General features: G+C 44.4%; 1 protein-coding gene across 1 annotated transcript in view; it reads right to left on the minus strand.

Moving 5' to 3' along the window:
- The window catches only part of MYO5C (myosin VC), a 425,456-nt gene that overhangs the window by 170,734 nt on the left and 229,643 nt on the right, over positions 1–25,079 (minus strand). Inside the window, exons 14-16 of the mRNA XM_077263765.1 lie at positions 20,664–20,747; positions 6,460–6,594; positions 1,952–2,049 (exon numbers count right to left, since the gene is read on the minus strand). Of these exons, the coding sequence (XP_077119880.1) occupies positions 1,952–2,049; positions 6,460–6,594; positions 20,664–20,747 (317 nt within the window). The remainder of the gene's footprint in view (positions 1–1,951; positions 2,050–6,459; positions 6,595–20,663; positions 20,748–25,079) is intronic.

Here is a 25,079-nt window from a genome sequence, read left to right on the forward strand (position 1 = left end):
GCTACCCCTAAAGGTAGAAACAGGAAAGCTATCTTGCCTCAGAGAAAATCCCCAAAGGATAGACAGCCCCCCACAAATAATGACTGTGAGAGGAGAAGGAAATGACATACATAGAATGAAACAAGATTCAGCAAAGGAGGCCACTTCTAGCTAGATAGATAGAACAGGACAGAACACTGTGCGGTCAGTAATAAAAACTAGAAAAAGTCCACCGCAGAGAAATGCAAAAATCTCCACACCTGACTAAAGGTGTGGAGGGCAAAATCTGCTGCCCAGAGCTTCCAGCTTAGCTGAATAGATCCATACTGATAAGCTGGACAAATGAGCAAAACATAGAATGTGCTGAACAATAAGTCCACAACAAGAGGACTGCAAAAGGACAAGCAAGGACTTATCTTTGCTAAACAGGTCAGAGTGTCAGGGAAATCCAAAAGAGCCGTGACTCCAAGCAGGAACAATTGACAACTGGCATTGATTGAGGGATAAGGCCAGACTAAAATAGCCGAGCCAGAAAGACGATCAGTGGAAGCAGCTGCTGATGCTAAATCCAAGAAGCAGCCATACCACTCAAAACCACCGGAGGGAGCCCAAGAGCAGAACTCACAAAAGTGCTACTTACAACCACCGGAGGGAGCCCAAGAGTGGAATTCACAACAGTGCGGCCGCCGGCGGGGCACAAGAAGGGGTGCAGCCGCCTGCAAAGGCCGCCGTGCAGATGAGGGAGACTGTGCCTGCAAATGCTGTCTGCAGCTAAGATCGCTTTAAAGAACTGTCTGTTACCCATTGGGGACTTGATCCTGTGCTTGTGCGTAACAAGATCTCACCTGTTCTTTCTGTGCACTATGTCCACTTCTCTATTCAAAGACGACCTGTGCCTAGTAACAGTGACGATCCTACTCTGGGACAGATGGGGAAATACTCACCTCACACATCCCACGTCGTCCGTTACTAACCTTAATCCAAGGAAGGTATGAGACGTCCAGGGAGCTGTGATGGACGTCCTCGTCTCCTCCAACCGACAGGCTCTGGTGGGCGAGTGGGTGGGGGACGGAGCTAGGACCGGACTTCTAAGCACGCTGGTGTGCTAGGATCATGGTCCTGCTGAGGGAGCTATGAGGATACGGGGTGGCAGTACACGCCGTACTCATAGTCCATAATGTGGGACTACAGGTGTGACTTTTCACCCTGTATCCCTTCTGGAAAAACCTGAAAGAAAACGATGCACATTGAGGTAGATAAGGGTCTAATGAAAGACCCGTGTCCACCTCCTACTGACACTAAGCTAAACTGAACATCCTACTTCCTGTCGGTGGGGTGTACACTGCGGAGGAGCTAACTTTTTTATTTGCATAGTGTCAGCCTCCTAGTGGCAGCAGCATACACCCATGGTTCCTGTGTCCCCCAATGAGAGGCCATAGAGAAATTGAGAGTAATTAACTAGTAATAAAAAAAAATATTTTATTGGCTCTTGCTGTACCCTATTGGCAAATTACTTTTTAAATGAAATACATAGAAAGGTGCGAAGTGCTTTGCTTACTTTATTATTCCCCAATTACAGCACCCTCTTTTAGCAAGATAATGAACCCTGCTACTTTGCAAAAATTGTTGAAAATTGACTTAATGAAAATGACAAGAAGTGTTAACAGCCTCCTAATGTCACAGGTCTAAATTCTATGGAGCATGTGTAGGATGCACTGGAAACACAAATTCCATCCATGGAGGCTCAACCTCACGATTTATAGGATCTTCAACTAATGTCTTGGAGCCAGATAGCACAAAGCACTTTGAAGGCCTTGGTGAGGGTCGGTCATGCCTGGATTGTATAGAACTGTTTTAGTATCATGACGGGTAAACACACATTATTTGGCAGGATCTTCTAATGTCGTGGCTGATTATTGCATATACATAAAACAATAAAACATACAAGCTGCTTAGTTAGCTTCATACTTACTCGAAAGGCAACTTTTCATCATTGGGTTTTATGCATCGGACATAATGCGGAGTGGTGGCATTAAGTGTCTCCATTAGTAAACACAGAGAGATGCGAAACTGAAATTACAGAGAAACCCAGTGACATATGCTGGACATGAGCTACAGTGTACAAGCTACTCCAGGTAGTGATGAGCGAATGTGTTACCCAAGTATGCTTGTGTGCTAACCAAGTGTCTTCGGCGTGATCAAAAATATGTTCGAGTCCCCTCGGCTGCATGATTTGCATTACAGCACGCCAAAGTCACTCGGTTAGCACACGAGCAGCATGCTTGCATAACGACTTATCCGAGCACACTCACTCATCACTAACACCAGGTCAAAAAGCAACAAATGCTTTCAAGCAGCTAATTAGTCTTTTCTATTATCTCACTAACATAATTGGGTATTATCACTTTTTTATTATAAATATATGAAGGAACGTGGCACTCCAAGTTTTTATAACTGGAGTAGTATCCAACTTAAGGACCAACTTTAACTAAGGTGTACCACGCAGTCTCCCTTTTTTTATTACAGTATATGTGTGTAACACATTCCCATTCCCAGTTATCATGAAAAAAGCGATCAGCACTGGGACCCACAATGATCATTAAGTATGGATAGGGGATTACGTTCAAACTTGGTACACACCCTTTAAGCCCCCATAAGGATCTTCTTAACATCACCACACTATAAACCACCAGACTATAGTAAGTTATTACTGCTATCCTAATCTTACTTTCACTACTCACGTACATTTCCACCTTTCTTCTAAACACTGCAGAACCTCAGAAAAACACATCCCTGTACAGGTTGTCACCACACATTAAAATGTAGATGTGACGCCTCTTTAATGGGCATTCTCTTAAAGGATCCATAACAGCCATGACAGGTAGTCTACAAGGTATATACATCCTTTGTGAGCAACATTTTATATTCCGAAAATCTACCAGATGAACCGTATATGGCAGATTGTATGCCAATATACAGTCCTTGTGCTGTATACACATCAGTATCAGGGAAACGATACCCTCTAAGAGGCTTTTACACCTGTTACACGAATTTCGCTATCTGAGTGATTAAATGCCCTTGTGGCCTTAGGCTGCCATCACACTAGCAGTATTTGGTCAGTATTTTACATCAGTATTTGTAAGCCAAAACCAGGAGTGGGTGATAAATGCAAAAGTGGAGCATATGTTTCTATTATACTTTTCCTCTAATTGTTCCACTCCTGGTTTTGGCTTACAAATACAGTACTGATGTAAAATACTGACCAAATACTGCTAGTGTGACGGCAGCCTTATATGCGTGGGTGAAAATAACACAACATGTCAGGGACAGAATAGCAAGTCACAAGTCCACTATTAGATGTAAGAAGGTTTGGCTTCCACTACCCCATCACTTGTTGGCCGCCAACCATACAGTATCACAACTAAGAGTTCAGATATTTGAACAGGTCACCAGACCCAGCATAGGTGAAAATCATATTAAACTACTCAAAGAGAGGGAATCCTACAGGATTCATACCTTACAGACACTATCACTTAAAGGTTTAAAGAAAGAACTGGACTTTTTAGTTCAATAACATCAGCACATAGGTATACCAACCCCTGGCTATGGAACTTTTTGCTTTATTTTATTCTAATGTGTAGACTGTATATAAGATATATGCTTTGATATAATCTAGTGAGCCCTATGCATGTTGAATCTATTTAAGTTACCGAAGTGTTCCTCTGGTGAGAATTTATTTATATATGTTCTTCTTTTTCTTCATCTAATCATATTTTTACCTTTTTTTTATACTCATTGACACTGATATATCCCTCGGGGGTAAGTACATCTATACAATCCAACCTTTTTCCCCCCAAAAAAAATTCACACCAGTAACATCTTTTATTTTTATATTTTTTATATTTTATTTTTCATTTTTTATTTTACTTTTATTTTCATTATTTCCTTTATTTTCATGCTACTTTATCATCCTTTGCTATTCTCAAATTATTTGTCTCCAATTTTCTTTTTTACTCTTCTTTTTGTTTACAATATGTACTCCATTTTATTAGTTTTTTTTAACGTTTTCATTCTTTTTTTTCTGCATTCATCTATTTCTCATCATTATTATTTTTCCCATAAGATAATTCTATAGTCAGGATCCACCACATCCAATCATTTACAAACAGTTTAAGTAATCATTTATTATCTTTATTTTTTTTTTATTTTTTTTTTACTTTTTCTTTTATATATATTTTTTCTTTATTACTTACCGTATATACTCGAGTATAAGACGAGATTTTCAGCCCATTTTTGGGGGCTGAAAGTGCCCCTCTCGGCTTATACTCGAGTCATGGTCGGCGGGTGAGGGGGAGCGATGACTGTCACATACCTGCTCCTGGCGCGGTCCCTGCATGTCCCATGGTCTCCGGCGCCCACAGCTCTTCCTCTGTTCAGCGGTCACGTGGTACCGCTCATTAAAGTAATGAATATGGACTCCACTCCCATAGGGGTGGAGCCGCAAATTCATTACTGTAATAAGCGGTACCAGTGAAGGCTGAACAGAGGAAGAAGCTGCCGGCTCCTGGAGACCATCTGTCCGGGAAAAGCTGCCAGGGACCGCGCCGGAGCAGGAGAGTATTTCATATTCACCTTTCCCCATTCCACTGCCGCCCCATCTTCCGCATCCTCTGCAGTAACTGTTCAGGTCAGAGGGCGCGATGACGTATTAGTGTGTGCGCCGCCCGCTGCCTGAACAGTCACTGCGGAGAGACGGGACACTGAGGAGCAGTGGGCTTCAACGAGGGGTGAGCATGTCATTTTTTTTATTGCAGCAGCATTACATGTGGCACATTTTTATATGGAGCATCTTGTGGGGCCATAATGAACTGTATGGAGCATTATATGTGGCACATTTTTATATGGAGCATCTTATGGTGCCATAATAAACTGTATGGAGCATTATATGTGGAACACTTTTATATGGGGCATCTTATGGGGCCCATCATGAACTTAATGGAGCATTATATGGGGCGTGTTTTGTATGGAGCATTATATGGGGCTCCTGATTCAATATGGATATTCAAAAACACAACCTACTGATGTCTCAATTAATTTTACTTTTATTGGTATCTATTTTTATTGTTGAAGTTTACCAGTAGCTGCTGCATTTCCTACCTTAGGCTTTGACTCGAGTTAATAAGTTTTCCCAGTTTTTTGTGGCAAAATTAGGGGTCTCGGCTTATACTCGGGTCGGCTTATACTCGAGTATATACGGTAATTTTTTAATTTTCCCCCCATTTATAATCATCTATTGTACGATTATCCAGCTAGATCAAAAAGCTGCTTTTCCACACAAAAATATCCTACTTTCGGCATTCAGACACTGAAGTACCGCTCCAAAAGCATACTTAAAGAACCACTGACACTACAGATAGCGCACGGTGCGCTCCACACCTGATTCCCTGGACACCCATCTTCATGGTCTGTAGTTTTCCTTATGCTTATCCCACTTCTTACCCTATACCATAGACTCTTATATTTTTTTTCCCACAGCCCCTCTTGGATCACAATATTGTCATAACTGGATTTAAGACAGTATCTTGACATTATATACCCTTATCTCGACATTATATACCCTTACCTACTCTTTTGATCTTTGAACATATATTAATGTTTCACCTGTCACTTTTACACAGATGTGGATTATGTCTATGTATATTTACACCAGTGCATGTGGATAATCTCTGGTCCTTTCTTGTTTAAAAGACCATGTTGATACAATAGCCATTGCCTTGCGATATGTCACTGGTTTAAGATTGTTGATTATCCAAATACCAGCTTATTTGTTCTCGATTATTCCTTTATTTTCTTATTTTTTTTATCTGTTATTTTTAAATATTTGGGTGTTATAGTTTTATTTCTCATGATTTTTTGTATTTATTTTGTGTCTATGATATGACCATATAATTTTGTATATATACTTATATACTTGTATATATACTTATTATTACATATATTTATTTTTTAGCGAGGTTTGAGAAAGACCCAGACTGGGTCGAAACATAATGTAATTTATCCCTTTATCCATCGTCATCTATTATAATACTGAACACTGTGGTGTCATCTATTATAATACTGAACACTGTGGTGAATGACTATACATAAAATAAGTAAAAATAAAAAAACTAAATTATTTTTCTGTGAGTGTGGCAGATTACCTTCTACTTGATCATTGGAACTTTCCAGTCTGGCCAGCACTCCTATAACTGCTGAGTGCGCATCTTATCTATTGTCTACACATCAGTATGGACCTGGTGCATTTCCTACAAAAACTGAGCATTTTCACTGACAGAAATGATACATTACAAGAGCTATTTCATCACAACTGAAAAATGCAAATACATAAGAGCAGATAAATAAAAATAGAAGTCTTAAAGAGGGAAGATTAATTAATCATTTTCATGGCTACATAATGTATAACCACAAAATGTATAGTACCTTGCTGCCCACGGTCATTCTTAACTCTTTATTTGCTGACTTGATCACGGGCCTTGCGGATTTTACCTTTATAGCTGCACTGTAAGGTTTAGTGGTTACAGTGTTATCTTGAAAAAAATTTGCGCAAAGCTGGAACTGGAATAGGTAAAAAAAAACATTGTTTCCCTTTTTCTGCTTAACATATGTGAAAAACACTATTGAAATATATTATGATAGAGAAGGATAAATATTCCCTAATACTAAGCACTTATTGATTTTGCTTTAATATTTCCTAAATCTAGACTTTACTATTGAAGAGAGGCAGTATTGAAATTTTCACATTACATATTTCATGTTTCCTTTGGAAAAATCTTATGTGTGAGAAAATATAAAATAAAAAGGAACACAGGGAACATTATAATTGTATATATAAAAAAAGTTGCAGTAGGCTTTTAAAAAAAGAAATACTCATTGTTCCATTCTTTTAAGAATCGCAGGGTTTTGGTGTGGAGTAAGGCCGTACTGGGCCGCAGGCCTTCAAAGGGAGGACGCCATGACAGGGTTAAGTGATAATACATGAGAAAGCATTGGGTTGAGGGAATTTTGGGTGGGGAAGGGTTAATAAATTTGAATCAGGGGAATGATGTATGGCTAGGGGGAGGGGGAATGGGGAGAAGAGGCGGAGTAAGGGCGGGCAGTATAAGGGGCAACGGCCATCTCAGTGGGGCAACCATTTTAGGTCCCCCACCGTACTAGAAACAAGCTCAGAGCTGATTTTAGTTATGGAGATTGAGGCGATTTTGCAGCAATTGAGAGCGGCTGCGGGAACCAGAGGTGCGGGATGGCTGCAGGCATCCATTCAGGGCCTGCTGCCTGATGAGGGAGCCGACCAACCCCAAGGTTTAAGTGCAGGGCGACGGACTCGGAGGTCTAGGCCTCCGGAGCGCCTCAGCCCTGAGGCTACCCCCAGGGCCCGGCGCCGTATAAGGAGCCCCTCTACGGACCCTCCGGCCGCGGTCACGAAGCGTCGGCAGCCGGCGCGTAAACCTGCGGCTGGGAGGAATCCGCAACACCGGCGGGGCCTGCAACAGGGGGAGGTGTCGGCCTCCCCTGCAGCGATGGCGTCTGGAGGAAGCGTGGATCCAGGAGCAGGAGCGGCCGCTGCCCAACCAGGAACGGGCTCGGCTCGGCGGGGCAGAGAGGTACTGAAGAGCACACGAGGGCCTGCTAGTCAGGTGCCTTCAGCGCAGGGGGGAAGCCGGCAACGCGAGCACTCACCAGCAGCTGAAGGAGCCAGGGATCCGGGGTCAGGAACGGCTGGGGCCCCTTCGGTTCGGCCCCAGGCTCGGCATTCATCCAGCAGCAGTGAGGAGTCGGCGGGGCGAGCATCAGCACGCAGGGCGGCTGGTGAGTGGCAGTGGGGAGTCTCCTCCTGCTCATCGGCTGCTGCTGCTGCTACAGAGAGCAGAGCTGGACGTCCCTGTGCTGCAGCTGGGAGGGGGAGGGGGAGGGGGGGCGAAGCTGACCGCAGGCATGGAGGAGATCGCTGTGTAGTAGGAGGGAGGGAATCTCTGGCCACTGGGGAGGGGGAGAGGAGGGGGGAGCATGGATTAGGCCATTCATTTAGAAGAAGAGGATCATCAGATGGATTTGAACCAGGACATGTGGGACGTATGGACACTGGGGACGCAGCGGTCGAGTCAGGCTGGCTGCACACTGCATCAACTTCCATGGGACAGCACAAGGATGGAGGAAGCACGCGCCCAGAGAGATCGCGTCAGGACGCCGGATTGGCGGCTGCTGGGAACACAGCACCCAGGCAGCCAGGTGAGCGAGACTGCACTTCTTTTTACTTACCTGCACTAGCCTCAAATGTGAATGCACAAAGATAAAGATGAAGCAGTGCGTTTAGGGGATGCTGCAAAATGTGAAGTGTATGTCTGTTTTGAGGGGCCTCTGGGAACACATTTAAAGCAGGAAGTAAGGGATAGGATTTGGAAGGGGGAATACGTGGAGATATTCTCACTTCTCCCACTCGAACGTTTTAATTTAGACAGGGTCAGACGGGATGAGTATAAAAAGGAAGACGAGGAGAGGAGACGTTTTCGTTTGATACCCCGCACATTCAATAATTGGTTACAGGCTTTCGCTATATTGGCTAGTGTGATTGGGGAAAAAGCGCCAGAAAATTGTTCGCCCCTATTCTGCTATATGGATACCATAGGGGAGGCATATAGAGTATACGGGGGACAAGGATGGTTGAGATATGATGAACAATTCCGCCAGAGGAAAGCAGTTCGTCCAAACATTAGATGGGAACATAAAGACATAGCTCTATGGATGAGAGTGACGGCCCCTGGAAAAGGGGGTTCGGGTTCACAATCGTTTCTTGGGGGCACCGGGGGTTCAGGGCAGTCAGGGCACTCGGTGGCAGTACAGAAAGGACTGTGCTTCTCATACAATGACGGCGCATGCAGGTTCGGCGCCAAGTGCAAATTCAAACACGAGTGTTCCGCCTGCGGAGGTAATCATGGGGTGTCGAAGTGCTTCAAGGGAGGAAAACAGAAGGGATCTGAGGGTTTTGAAAAAAGGGGTGACACCGGTTCGGCTGGAAGAGATGGAGCACTTCCTAAATAAATACCCTGACAAAGAGGCTGCAAAATTGTTGCGTGATGGTTTTCGGGAGGGATTCAAGATCCCTTTTGTTGACATGGAGGTGAGGTTATCAACCAGGAATTTGAAATCAGCCAGGGAATTCCCAGAAGTGGTCACTGAAAAATTGCAAAAAGAAGTGGCTTTAGGTAGAATGGCTGGGCCGTTTGACACAGCCCCCATGGTTAACCTGAGAGTGTCGCCATTGGGGGTTGTACCAAAAAAGGAGCCTAACAAGTTCAGGTTGATTCATCACCTCTCATTTCCGAAGGGCTCTTCGGTAAACGATGGAATTGACCCCCAATTGTGTTCTGTGTTATATACTTCTTTTGATTCGGCAATGTCATGGGTTAGAAAATGTGGACAAGGGGCCATGTTGGCAAAGACGGACATTGAGGCAACGTTTAGACTGCTACCAGTTCATCTGGACAGTATGCATTTGCTTGGTTGTTTTTGGGACGGGGGATTTTTTGTGGATCGTTGTTTACCAATGGGGTGTTCATTGTCATGCGCCTATTTCGAAGCATTTAGTACGTTTTTAGAATGGGTAGTTAAGGACGTGACAGGACTCGGTTCTTGTGTTCATTATCTGGATGATTTCTTGTTTGTTGGGTCGGCCTTTTCTTCGGATTGTTCGGTTTTACTTCACTCGATGGAAGGGGTGGCTAAAAAATTTGGCGTTCCGTTGGCAGAGGAAAAAACGGTTGGGCCTGTTACATCTTTGAGTTTTCTGGGTATTGAAATCGACACGGTGGCAATGGAGTGTAGATTGCCTGAGGACAAACTGGTGAACATGAGATTGGAGGTGAAGCGTGTGGGTAGCTTGAAGAAGGTAACACTTCGTGAGGTCCAGTCGTTGCTTGGTAAACTGAACTTCGCATGTCGGATCATGCCAATGGGAAGAGCCTTTTGTCGTAGACTTTCATTGGCCACGGTTGGGATTAGGGCGCCAAATCATTTCATACGGCTTAGAAGGGATCTGAAGGATGATTTGAAAGTTTGGGAATTTTTTCTGGATTCATACAATGGAAAGTCACTCTGGATTGCGCCGGTGGTGTCGGCGGAGTTTCTCGGCATTTTGGTCGCTTCAGTGGACGAATCGGGTTTTTCTTTGTTTTTTTCGGAACGAATGGTTAGTGGCCGAGTGGCCAAAAACGTGGAAAGAGAACAGTTTAGTGGCTGATATTACACTACGCAAAGTTTTTCCTATCGTGGTAGCTTTGACACTATGGGGAGGCAATGTTCGAGACAAGAAAATATGTTTTTGTTGCGGCTCAGTTGGGGCCATGGAGGCTATTAATTCGTTGTCATCATCAAAACACTCTCTTCTGCGAGTTTTACAACAATTGGTTTGGGCTGGTTTGAATTTTAATTTGTGGGTCACGGCGGAGCTTGGGGTTTTGAAATATAACAAAATTCTTGAAGCTCTTTCTTCTTCGCAGTGGGATCGTGTTCGGGAGTTGGCACCTCAAGTGGAACCCACGGGGAAGGTTTGTTCAGAGGAGCTTTGGAATCTTCCGCTGGGGCAGTGAGAGACTTGTTGGCCAGATCGCTGTCGGCTGGAACTTGGTCGCACTATACGAGGGCCTGGGATTCTTGGGTCCGGTGGAAAAATCAGATGGGTGCGGATTTAGAGGACGAAAGCAAATTGATTTTATTTATCGGTCATATCTGGGAGTCAGGTTGGTCAGTGTCAAAAATCAATAATTCGTTATCAGGCTTGGCTTTTGGCTTTAAACTTAGAGGGTTGCAGGATTTGACAAAATCGTTTCTGGTCCGGCAGGTGGTAAAAGGCTGTCGTAAAGGCTGGAAGGTGTCAGACGGTAGGCGGCCGGTGTCATATGAAGTTTTATTAAATCTGGAAAATCAGTTAGAGGCTGTGTGTTCGGATATGGGGGAAGTAATTTTGTTTAGATTAGCATTTTCTCTAGCATTTTTTGGTGCGTTTCGGTTAGGTGAATTGGTTAGTCCTTCCAAGTGTAAGAAAGGTGGTATACTGAGGCAGGATGTGGACATGTTTGGGGACAGGCTAGTGATAATTTTGCGTTCTTCCAAAACGGATACTGCAGGTAAAGGTTGTCGAGTGGTTCTTTTTGAGGTAAACGGCTCTCCAGTTTGCCCGGTAAAATGTTTGAGGGAGTTCCTGTCTGGTCCAGGTTCGGGGGATTGCCCATTGTTAGTGCATAAGGATGGGTCATTTCTCTCCCGTTTTCAATTTTTGACTGTATTTAGACGTTGTTTGGAAAAAGGGGGCATTTCAGCGAAGAATTTTAGTGGGCATTCATTCCGGATTGGGGCGGCAACGGAGGCTGCCAGGAGGGGTCTAGGAGATGAAATGGTTCAGAGGATCGGTCGGTGGGAATCAGTAAGATTTCGTTCTTACATTCGCCCGTCTTTGTTGTAACGGATTGATCTAATTGACCGCAGTTTTCCTTTTCAGTTATACGGTGTTGATGTTTCCTTTTCTATTTTCAGAGCCGAGGCAATTGCTTATTTGGATCATGGGTCATTCATTTGTATTCTGGGCGGCATTGAGGGCCGACGTTCGGCCGGACGGGAGACAACTGGGAGTGCCCCGATCGCGTGGAACCCTGAGGTGGATCGGAAAAAGGGGTATGATGTGGAAGCAATTGCTGTCGGAATTCCACAGATTTGTTCGATTGGATCGGGTGCCAGACTTGTTGGTGGTTCATTTGGGGGGCAATGACTTGGGCAAACGTCCCTGTAGGGAACTAATTAAGGATATCAAGTTTGACATGTTACGGCTTTGGTCTATGTTTCCACGTTTGTTGGTTGTTTGGTCGGACATTGTGCCCAGGAAGGTTTGGCGCGAGGCAAGATCTGTTCATGGTGTGAACAAGGCGAGGATTAAGTTAAGAGCGATTTCACGTTTTATGGTGAGAAATGGGGCACTTGTGGTTCGGCATAAGGATCTGGAGTCTGGGCAAGGGGAATACTGGAGGAAAGATGGGGTCCATTTAAATGCGATAGGTCTAGATTTGTGGTGTCTGGCGATTCAAGAGGGCATTGAGAAAGGTATTTTGGTATGGCGTGACATAAATGTTTGAGGGGTCAGAACATTTATGCTGGTGGCGTGGGGGGGGGAGGTCCTCGAGGTTGGTGGTGATGGAAATGGTGGATCGGAGGGGGGGGGGATCTCTAAGGTCCTGGACTCCCCCGTGGGTGAACAAATTTGGAATGGAACAAAAAGATCACATGGAGGTGATAATTAGGATATATGGGTAATTTTGGAGGAAATTGGCCGGGTGAGTCTATGGGCGTCTCTGAGCTGGAGCGTAGCGGCTAGAGGCAAGACGTGACCTGGAGGCCAAGTTTTACGGTTATGGAAGACAAGTTTTTATGGTCTGGAGGCCAAGTTTATTACATTTTGGGGCTTCGAGGACCACCCTCCCCGTGGTTAATGTTTAATAAATAAACTGTTTGTTATTATGTGTTAATAAACGGCTGCTGTGGCCAACTTATCCAAATACCATTGTGGTCAGTTTTTTATTTCAGATAAAGCGGTCGGGCCGTTTGGTTGAAGGGTAAAAATGAGGAGTAAAAAAGGTGGGTAGAGAAACTCATGGGGATTCACGTATACCAACTGTCAAGTAAGGCCGTACTGGGCCGCAGGCCTTCAAAGGGAGGACGCCATGACAGGGTTAAGTGATAATACATGAGAAAGCATTGGGTTGAGGGAATTTTGGGTGGGGAAGGGTTAATAAATTTGAATCAGGGGAATGATGTATGGCTAGGGGGAGGGGGAATGGGGAGAAGAGGCGGAGTAAGGGCGGGCAGTATAAGGGGCAACGGCCATCTCAGTGGGGCAACCATTTTAGGTCCCCCACCGTACTAGAAACAAGCTCCCACCCACCCTCCCTTTTTTGTTGGTTGCTTTGGAAACGTTCATAGGTGATGTCAAGGTCGTTAAGAAAAAGGGGTTATTATCGTTGTATTGCTCGAATTATTGCGTTATGTTTTCTGTTGTTTTGTCGCGGCAGCAAGGCGTGGGGGGGGAGGTCCTCGAGGTTGGTGGTGATGGAAATGGTGGATCGGAGGGGGGGGGGATCTCTAAGGTCCTGGACTCCCCCGTGGGTGAACAAATTTGGAATGGAACAAAAAGATCACATGGAGGTGATAATTAGGATATATGGGTAATTTTGGAGGAAATTGGCCGGGTGAGTCTATGGGCGTCTCTGAGCTGGAGCGTAGCGGCTAGAGGCAAGACGTGACCTGGAGGCCAAGTTTTACGGTTATGGAAGACAAGTTTTTATGGTCTGGAGGCCAAGTTTATTACATTTTGGGGCTTCGAGGACCACCCTCCCCGTGGTTAATGTTTAATAAATAAACTGTTTGTTATTATGTGTTAATAAACGGCTGCTGTGGCCAACTTATTCAAATACCATTGTGGTCAGTTTTTTATTTCAGATAAAGCGGTCGGGCCGTTTGGTTGAAGGGTAAAAATGAGGAGTAAAAAAGGTGGGTAGAGAAACTCATGGGGATTCACGTATACCAACTGTCATGAGTAAACAATGGTAATTTTTCTTTTTCTTAGAGCCGGTTGCATGGTTTTTCTTTTTTCTTTTAATCAGGTGTGAAAACCCCCTTAAATCTCACTAATGGATAACTGAAATAGTACAAAAAGATTATTTAGGTAATCTGCAATCCAACACAGAGAAAAAAAAGCAGATTGCAATCATAGAGATGGGTTCTATGAATGAGCTAACCACATAATAGTTTTTTTCTGCAGATTCACTTTTATGGAGCCAAGCAGGCAATGAGGAATATTGTTGGAACTGTGTGCTTCCAGAAATCATAGCTCTGGACAAATATGAGATATACCATGCACTACGGAACATACAATGAAAAAAACACCATCCAAATATTCCCAAGTTATTACATTCTCATGGTTCAAACATCTATGTGAGCCATGTCTATGCATGTCTATGCAATGGGTGTCACGGGTTTACTGTGACAGAGTGGTATCAGAAGACGGCAGCATCTGATTTCCCGCACTAATTAGAAGCACCTCACCATCATATCATACGGTGCAGGTTTCTGCTAGCAGAGCAGGGGTTAAACTGTTCAGTTTAGAGCTCCTGAAAGCTTTCCAGTATTGATGGTCTCAGCAGTTCAGTGTTGGCCACTCCCCTCTCCTATATATACTTGTCTATGGCAATCTGGGATGCCAGTGTTAGTTTTGTGCTGCTTGGATCTGAAGCTGTAGGAGTTGGTTGCCTGACTAGGCATTTGGAGTGTACTCGAGACTTATCTTAGGTGTTTTGTGTCTGAAAATCAGGAGGATTGGGTTACTTACTTGCCTGTAGATGAATTTGCAGTGAATAACCATTGTCAAGAGTCTACTGGTAAATCCCCGTTCTTCAGGGCCTATGGGTTTCTTCCTCAGTTGAGATCTTTTAATAGAAATAATTTTTCAGGAATACCTAAAGAACAGTTTTCATTATCTATTACTTCTGTGTGTTTCTTATTAATTTGAAGATGGGGTCCAAATACAAGAGTGTTCTGAAACGTTTGGCAAGTCTGGACCTGAGTGTTGGTGATTTGGTGTGGTTATCCTCGAGGAACATTAAGTTGAATGTCCCTTCTTTGAAAGTGGGTCCCAAGTTCATTGGTTCTTATAATATTGTGGCCGTCGTTAATCCTGTAGCATTTTGCCTCGTATTGCCACCTACTTTTAGGGTTCATAATGTGTTTCACCGGTCTCTACTCAAAAAATACACTGCATCTTGTGAACCATCACTATCACCTCCTTCTCCGGTCATCGTTGATGGAAATTTGGAATATCAGATTGCCAAGATCATTGATTCTCACTTGGTCCACTGGTTTTTCTGTATCTAGTACACTGGAAGGGTTACGGTCCTGAAGAGAGATTGTGGGCACCAGCATCTGATGTCCATGCAGATAGGTTGATCCTGTCATGATCCTATGGTAGGATTTGAGCAGGAGCCTCGGGGTTTAATGCTAGTGGCCTCTCTTTGGACAAGGGAGGGCTTTTTATAGCCGAGGGAGGCTTGCATCCTTGTCAGTTATACTTCTGCCATAACCATATGGCAGTTTGCTATTGATCATTATATATGACACACGTCATCTTTGCATCGGCCTCCTGATGAGCCTGAATGGGTGAAACGCGTCGAGGCGGTTATTAGTAATGGCGCTTGGGGAACTACCGCAGATAGACTTTGAGATGAGTATCACTGTATCTCACACATGCTGATTTATATGCATTTATATGTTTTTTGTTGGCACTATTAAGCACCAAATTGATATGTAGAGGATAGTGTTGAGCGATACCGTCCGATACTTGAAAGTATCGGTATCGGAAAGTATCGGCCGATACCGGCAAAGTATCGGATCCAATCCGATACCGATACCCGATACCAATACAAGTCAATGGGACTCAAGTATCGGACGGTATTCCTGATGGTTCCCAGGGTCTGAAGGAGAGGAAACTCTCCTTCAGGCCCTGGGATCCATATAAATGTGTAAAAGAAAGAATTAAAATAAAAAATATCGCTATACTCACCTGTCCGACGCAGCCGGGACCTCGGCGAGGGAACCGGCAGCGTTGTTTGTTTAAAATTCGCGCTTTTACTTGGTTACGTGAGGTCCCGGCTTGTGATTGGTCAGGGCGGCCATGTTGCCGGGACGCGGACCAATCACAGCAAGCCGTGACGAAATTACGTCACGGCTTGCTGTGATTGGTCCGCGTCCCGGCAACATGGCCGCCATTAACCAATCACAAGCCGTGACGTCACGGGAGGCTGGACATGCGCGTATTTTGAAAAGCGCGCGTGTCCAGCCTCCAGTGACGTCCCGGCTTGTGATTGGTTAATGGCGGCCATGTTGCCGGGACGTCACTGGAGGCTGGACACGCGCGCTTTTCAAAATACGCGCATGTCCAGCCTCCCGTGACGTCACGGCTTGTGATTGGTTAATGGCGGCCATGTTGCCGGGACGCGGACCAATCACAGCAAGCCGTGACGTAATTTCGTCACGGCTTGCTGTGATTGGTCCGCATCCCGGCAACATGGCCGCCCTGACCAATCACAAGCCGTGACGTCACGGGAGGCTGGACACGCGCGCTTTTCAAAATACGCGCATGTCCAGCCTCCCGTGACGTCACGGCTTGTGATTGGTTAATGGCGGCCATGTTGCCGGGACGTCACTGGAGGCTGGACACGCGCGCTTTTCAAAATACGCGCATGTCCAGCCTCCCGTGACGTCACGGCTTGTGATTGGTTAATGGCGGCCATGTTGCCGGGACGCGGACCAATCACAGCAAGCCGTGACGTAATTTCGTCACGGCTTGCTGTGATTGGTCCGCGTCCCGGCAACATGGCCGCCCTGACCAATCACAAGCCGGGACTTCACGTAACCAAGTAAAAGCGCGAAATTTAAACAAACAACGCTGCCGGTTCCCTCGCTGAGGTCCAGGCTGCGTCGGACAGGTGAGTATAGCGATATTTTTTATTTTAATTCTCTTTTTTACACATTATTACATTAATGTTGTTGCGATACCCGATACCCGATACCACAAAAGTATCGGATCTCGGTATCGGAAATTCCGATACAGCAAGTATCGGCCGATACCCGATACTTGCAGTATCGGAATGCTCAACACTAGTAGAGGATCAAAATTATGATGCATATATTCAGTTAAAAGTGGGAGCCATCCTTACTGCATATATCTATGTGGAGTATACAGGCCATGCGGTGATTTCTGCTCTAATAATAGAGTGATATCTAAATCACCTAGGTTTGAATAGTAGCTCTCCTCTAGTCTGCGAGATCAATTGTTACTTATATGCGCCTTGTGTTCATACATTGCTTTTAAATGGTTTTATTGGGGACTTAGCCTTTCCCTAGCACAGGCAGTCCTCTGTTTAGTGGTAGAGGACCCCTTAGTTTGTGGGTAGAGGCCTTCCTTAGTGGCTACAGGGTGCATCAGGGCCTTCAGGGTCAGCCACCGTGGAGCGGGGGCGCCATAACGTTCCCCCATAGGGCGTCAACCTCCGCAGCCAGGTAGGGGACATATAGAGGCCGCAGCTAGGGGTATCTAGGTTCCCCCCCTTTAGTTTTTCTTTGGGCATTTTTTGTTTTTGAGCACAATTTTGGGTGTGTTTTTTCTGTTAGTTTAGTTTGCCTGGTTTTAATAATAAAATTTATCTTTTATGCTAGGGCATTAAATTCATGATTTCAGTTATACTTCTGCCCTCGAATGAGTTAAGTGACCCCTGTACGCTTGTGTGTTTGTGCCTCGTGGCTGCCTTGTGAGTTTATGTCCCGTTTTGACCTTGCCTGTTCCTGTCAATTAGGTTCTGTCTGTGGATTATCTGGTTTTCTGACCCCGGCTTGGTTTCCGACCTCCCTTTCGGTTGTTCCATTGGCTCTCATATTACCCACTCGGTTTCCTGGCACCCACTTCTGTTTATACACTTGTCGGCTCCCCAGCCGGTCACCCTCCGGTTGTACCCTCGGTGCTCCGCTGATTGCTCCAGCGGCTTGACCTGCCCAGCCTCTCCTCCTGTGATCTGTGGAGCAGTGGAACTGTTGGTGGACGGTTGTCCTTATTTTTCTACAGCTTTTTGTGGACTGAAGTTCGCCCATCAACTTGGTCAGTCCTCACTTGATTTCTCAATGCAAGATAGGGACATTTAGACTTCAAACTCCAATGAAAGTGGTGGCCATTGACTCCTCTCCCCTCACTAAAGAAGGAATTTGTTACGTCTCAGAGGTCTTTTCCTTCAAAGTAGGCACTGATCATGTTGAAGAGATAAGTTATTTTGTCTTGGGGAATTTGCCTGCTGGGTTGGTGTTGGGAATGCCCTGGTTGCAACGCCATAACCTTATTATCAATTGGGTGACGGGGGAGATTGTTCAATAGGGCCCTAATTGTGTGAACCATGGTTGCGAATCTGAATTATTATCTGAACCTGTGAAATCTGCCTCTGTGTCATCTGTCAGTCTGGAGGGAATTCCGGAGTACCCCTGAAGGACTTCAAAGACGTGTTCTCTGAAAGCGAAACTGAGGTTTTACTGCCACATAGACCCTTTGATTGTGCCATTGAGTTAGTCTCAGGGGCTAAGCTACCTAAAGTCTGTCTATTCAATTTTTCCAGTCCTGAGCGTTTGGCTATGAAGGAGTACATTGCTGAAATTCTTCGGAAGGGGCAAATACGGCCCTCCGTCTCTCCTGTGGCTGCAGGTTTTTTTTGTTTTTTTTTAAAAAGATGTCTGTTTGCGTCCTTGTTTCGACTCTCGGGAACTCCACAAAATAACGGTGAGAAACACATACCCTCTTCCCCTTATTCCAGACTTATGTAACCAATTATCAGGGACCAAATGGTTCTCCAAATTAGACATCTAGGGGTCTTATAATCTGATAAGGGTTCGTGAGGGAGACGAGAGGAAAACAGCGTTCCTCACATCAGAGGGACTTTTTGAAAACCTGGTCATGCCGTTTGGACTTACTAATGCTCCCGATATTTTTCAGAATTTCATTAATGTGATATTTGCTGACCTTATAGGACGTTTCGTCATGACTTATTTGGATGATATTTTAGTGTTTTTTAGTGTTTTTACCCAGACAGTCAGACTCATTTGCAGCATCTACGAACTGTTCTCCAAATACTCCAAAGGGAAAATCAGTTATTTGTTAAATTAGAGAAATGTTCATTTTTTGTACAAGAACTGCCTTTTTTTTATTCTGATTGTGTCCTTCGAGGGGTTTCCTCTCAACCCTGAGACCTCAAGGGGAGGGGCACCAGCGCTTCCTGGGATTCGCCAACTATTAACGTAAATTAGGGGGTTTTCGCAGGTGGTTAAACCCCTTACTGATCTTACCCCCAAGGGGGAGGATGTAAAAGATTGGTCAGGGGCCACCAAGGAGTCTTTTTTGGCATTAAAAAAATGTTTCATGCCCGCTCCGATTTTGATACAACCAGATTTGTCCAGGCCTTTTATAGTGGAGATGGACGATTCTGAGGTGGGGGTCGGAGCAGTGTTGTCACATGGACCTGCCACTTTGACTAATCTCAAGCCATGTGCCTTCTTTTCCAAGAAGCTCTCTTCGGCTGAGAGAAATTATGATGTGGGCAATAGAGAACTTCTTGCGGTCAAGTTGGCATTCGAAGAATGGAGGCACTTTTTGGAAGTGCTTGTCTAGGGGTCAATCTTTTTGCTGAGTCAATATATGCCAAATTTTTATGATCCGTGATCACCTTATTACTGTGATCACGGATCATAAAAATTTGGCATATATTGACTCAGCAAAAAGATTGACCCCTAGACAAGCTCGTTGGTCGCTTTTTTTTTTCCGGTTTCAGTTTTCTATTACTTTTCGTCCTGGTTCTAAGAACGTTAAAGCTGATGCCTTGTCCTGAAGTTTTGAGCCTGTGTCTCCACCCGAGCAGCCATCCTCCATTCTTTGCCTCGGGGTGGTTGTAGCAGGGATCTCGTCTGAGTTGGAACGAGAGATTGTGGGGGCTCATTCTTTGGCCCCTGCTTCCAAACCAAGAGATAAATTGTTTGTCCCGGACCAATTTCGGGATAAGCTCCTTCAGGAATTTCATGAGTCTAGATTAAGTGCCCATCCTGGGATTGCGGCCACGCGGCCGCGGTGGCAAGGGTTTTTAGGTGGGCCTCACTGGGTTCTGATGTCAAAAAATTTATATCTGCATGTGCGATTTGCGCACATTCCAAAAGCTCTCATAGCTGGCCAGCTGGGGAACTGGTGCATTTACCGATTCCTGAGAGGCCATGGACTCATCTGTCCATGGACTTCATTACCAATCTCCCTCCATCCAGGGGTAATATTGTGATATGGGTGGTGGTGGACAGGTTTTCCAAGCAAGCCCATTTTGTTCCTTTAGTCTCATTACCCTCAGCTTAGACTCAGCTGTTGGAGTCTGCAAAAGACCTGAGACTGGGACGGAGATTTGTCTTCCAACAAGACAATGATCCCAAACATAAAGCAAAATCTACAATGGAATGGTTCACAAATAAACGTATCCAGTTGATAGAATGGCCAAATCAAAGTCCAGACCTCAATCCAATCGAGAATCCGTGGAAAGAGCTGAAAACAGCTGTTCACAAACGATCTCCATCAAACCTCACTGAGCTCGAGCTGTTTGCCAAGGAAGAATGGGCAAGAATTTCAGTCTCTCGATGTACAAAACTGATAGAGACATACCCCAAGCCACATGCAGCTGTAATCGCAGCAAAAGGTGGCGCAACAAAGTATTAAGTTAAAGGGGCCGAATAATATTGCACGCCCCACTTTTCAGTTTTTGAATTTCCACAAAAATTTAAAATAACCAATAAATTTCGTTCAACTTCACAATTGTGTTACACTTGTTGATGATTCTTCACCAAAAATTTACATTCGGTATCTTTATGTTTGAAGCATGATATGTGGGAAAAGGTTGAAAGGTTCCAGGAGGCCGAATACTTTCGCAAGGCACTGTACATAACATGCAGCATAGCAGAAAATAAAGGCCAACAACAAGCTGAGAACTCTCTAAACTGAATCATGAAATGATAAACATACAAACCTTACTAGTTTTTAGCAGATCTATTAATACTTCATAAACCGTGTCACGATTCTTCTCCAAAAATCCATCACACTTGTATTCTACCTGTAAATTTTACAAGAAACCTACATTTTTATAGTGGTATACTATCATTATTCATATACAAGTTTAAGCTTCAAACAAAGCAGCTTTTCCATAAATCTCATAGTGGCTGGATTCACACTTGCAATTTTTGATGCAATTCCATTTGTAGTTTGTGATGCAGATTTTTAAACAGAGGATCCAAAAGCCAAAAGTCTTTCATTTTCTGTACTTCGGGATCCACTCCTGCATTTGGGTTGGGGTTTTGGTGCATCAAAAACTGTATGTGTGAATCCAGCCTTCATTATATACTGTTGAATTTTACCATTACAGATTAGGTATGACCAACGTAAATGAAAAGAGGCAAAACCAATGAGAGCGCTGTTACACTCCATACTAATCTAATACACATACAACAAAATAATTACATGCAATATTATATAATATTAAAGAGCCGGCAGAAACAAGTGTATACTAGTTGGAAATCTTGATTTTTTTTTTAGTTTATGATAAAGTAAATGTAGCCCACCAGTGTAATATCTGCCATAATGTGATAAGCCAAATCACACATCACGCTGGTTTAATGCAAGGAATATGTCTTCCGTTTTGTTTTAGGCTACATTCCCACAATGACCTTTGAGTAAGTTTTTGACATTGCACCATTTCTACACCATTTATTTAAATTAGGTTACTTGCGTTTTTTTTCACTGAGTTTTTAATCTCATTTTTGACTCTGCATTTTTTTGTTTCTTTTTGGTGCATCGTGCTTTAAACAAAGTTGCCTTGTTTTTAATACTTCCCGGTGTTTAGCTTTGACAAACCTTTATGGTTATAATTAGGTGCAGATCACATGCATTTTTTTATGTGTTTCCAAAGCGGAAACAAACTAAGGCCTCTTTCACACGTCAGTGTGTCCAGTACTTGTGGTGACAGTTTCATATGTACTAGAGACACGTACACACGTATACCCATTGAAATGAATGGGTCTATGCACATGTCAGTGTGTTTCCACGGACCGTGTGTCTGTGGGTAAAACATGCTGACATGTCCGTTTTTGGAGTCATCACGGACGGCAAAACCTCCCGCATACGTTAACAGGGAGAACACACTTTGATGTCCTCCGTGTGATACGGACGGCCGCATCTATTAGCTGACATTTTCTGGCGCTTTGTCTGGCTCTTCCCATTTGCCCTGTAGCAGTGGCAAGTGGGGTAATATTTGTGGGGTTGATGTCACCTTTCAGGTGACATCAAGCCCACGGCTTAGTACTGGAGAGGCGTCTATAAGACACCTATTCATAACTAATCCTATCGTTGTAATGTTAAATGTTAAAGACAAGGCCAAAATAAAGTCTTTTAATTAAATAAAACACTAAACACAGTTTACCCATTTTATTATTTCTCCTAATCCATGCAACGCATTCAGCAGTGGTTTTCAGCCGGAACGGTTGCAAACTATTAGCCCCCAGACTTGGATTACAGCATGGGATTACAGCATGGGACAGAACGACGGACAGGTATGGTATATTGTTGGTTTATTATTTTATTTTTATTACAGGAGATCAAGGGCGTCGCATGGATTAGGAGAAATAATAAAATGCGTAAACTATGTTTAGTGTTTTATTTCATTAAAAGACTTTATTCTGGCAGTGTCTTTATTTAACATTACAACCATAACATGTCAACAACATGTCTTATAGACACCTCTCCATTACTAAGCCGTGGGCTTGACGTCACCTGAAAGGTGACATCAACCCCATAAATATTACCCCACATGCCACCGCTACAGGCCAAGTGGGAAGAGCCAGGCAAAGCGCCAGAAAAGGCGCATCTAATAGTTGAACCTTTTCTGGGCTGCTGCGGGCTGCTGTTTTTAGGCTGGGGGGGCCTATATCAATGGCCCCTTACCAGTCTAAGAATAGCAGCCCCCAGCTGTGAGCTTTAGCAAGGCTGGTTGTCAAAAATGGGGGGACCCCACACCGTTTTTTCAAATAATTTATTTAAATAATTAAAAAAACAGCATGGGGACCCCTCTATTCTTGACAACCAACCTTGCTGAAGCTGACAGCTGGGGGTTGCAGCCCCCAGCTGTGAGTTTTGTCTGGTTGGTTAACAAAATAAGGGGGAACCCACGTCAGGTTTTTCATTCATTTCCGAACGATCGCAGGCGGCGGCTGTGGAATACCCCCATCCTCCGCACCTACTGTCACTGTTATTAGCGACAGCAGGTGTCGGATGATGAGGGTAACAGTCCCAAAAGCCCCCATCTGCTTTCATTCGGACTTTAATTTAATGCTCATCATTGTCGTCTGCTCGGCGACAGAGCTGGGGAGAATGATGACAGCCGGCTTCAGCACCAGCCGCCAGGAAACAGCGCTTACTGCAGCACTTCTTCCCCGGCAGCTGTCTGTGTGGTACTGATGCGGCACACGGGTGGCATACGGTTGCCACATGTAGTACACACACGGACACGGATATCTCCGGTACCGTTTTTTCCGGTACCGGAAATATCAGGACGTGCGAAAGAGGCCTAAAAATGCATGTGTGTTTTTACATTAGGATTTGCATCTAATGCAAGTCTATGGGGAAAATCTTCACAGAAAACACAGCATACTCACAAGAGAAACTGACATGCTGCAGATCTGAAACACGCACCGCAGGTCAGTTTACGTGGAGGTAAAAAAAAAAGCACAGTGGGCATGAGATCTCTATAAACCCTGTCCACTTTGCTGGTACTGTAAGGCGCTGCGTTTTTGACTCAGCAGAAATACGCACCAAAAGCTCATTGTGGGAACGTAGCCTTACTGCCAGGTGTTAATTGGAATTACTACTCAATTATATTATATTATACTACACTACTGAATGCATTAGTTAACACAAAAATGACCAAACAAATTAATTCTGGACTAAGAACTCAATACAAAGGTTGCCACTAACAAAAAATGGGGGAAAAAACACCACCACAGAGTATAATCCCAAAAATATGTTCTTTAATAAAATATATAATACATCATAGAGATAGACAAAAGTCTGCTAGATACCAGATTGCAGGGGACAAAGTTACAAAAAAAGGGGTTGCTGCGCAACCTTTTTAGTAAATTACTCAGTAATTAATTGGCTACTATTATATAATTGAGTAGTATATAATTATAATTGGCTACTATTAAATAAATATTATTTCTGGATAATACATTTTCAAAGTGTGAGAGAAAATAATCATTGTCCTCCATTGGTAAGATACACTTAAAGGAGTTTTCTCCTTTCAGAAAAGTGGACCCAGAATCATTTATGTAGGGTAAAATAGCAAACTCAGATAGCGCTTTCCCTCTCTGGGCCCAACACCAGCTTCCTAAGGGTATGTGCACACGCTGCGGATTTTCCGCAGTGGATCCGCAGCAGTTTCCCATGCGTTTACAGTATAATGTAAATCTATGGGAAACACAATCCGCAGTGCACATGCTGCGGAAAAAAACGCACGGAAACGCAGCGGTTTACATTCCGCAGCATGTCAATTCTTTGTGTGGATTCCGCTGCGGGTTTACACCTGCTCCAATAGAAAACTGCAGGTGTAAACCCGCAGCGGAATCCGCAATAGAAACCGTGATAAATCCGCAGGAAAAACCGCAGCGGTTTTGCCCTGCGGATTTATCAAATCCGCAGCGGAAAAATCCGCAGCCCTCACAGATATGTGTGCACATACCCTAAGGGTGAGTGTCCACGGTAAGTAAACGCTGCGTGATTGACGCTGCAGCGTCAAACACGCAGCGTCCAGATGTTCCAGCATAGTGGAGGGGATTTTGTGAAATCCCGTGTCCACTATGCGTGGAAACCTGCACGCGGCGGCCCTGCGACTCCGGACATGCTGCGCGTCTTTTCAGATCGCAGCATGTCCGTGCTACCTGCGGCGACGCTGCGTCAATATCACAGGGCCCTATGGCGAGGGGTGCGATGATCCCGGATGTGTACTGTACACATCCGGCATGATCGCGTCCCAGAAAGGGGGCGGGGCTTAGCGCCGAGCGGCTTCACCGCTGCGGCGATACCGCCGGCCATCCTGAGCGTGGACACGCAGCCTTACACTGCTTCAGTCTCAGTGTTTTGGCTGCAGCAGTGATATCACGTCAAAAGCAAACATCATGACTAACAATACCAATCGCTGAGCTCAGCGGCTTGTGCCGTATACATAAATGAGCTATCAACGTGACATCATTGCTCAGCCAAAACACTTTGAACCAGAGTAGTGTTGGGGAGCCAGTGTTGGACTCAATGAGAGGTGAATACTACTACATTTCTAAAAGTGGAAAACCCTTTAATTGTGAATTATTCATAAAACAGTTATTGATATGATTGATATTTC

The sequence above is a fragment of the Ranitomeya variabilis genome, chromosome 5 (genome assembly GCF_051348905.1).
Source record: "Ranitomeya variabilis isolate aRanVar5 chromosome 5, aRanVar5.hap1, whole genome shotgun sequence".
In the NCBI taxonomy this organism is placed as follows: Eukaryota; Metazoa; Chordata; class Amphibia; order Anura; family Dendrobatidae; genus Ranitomeya; species Ranitomeya variabilis.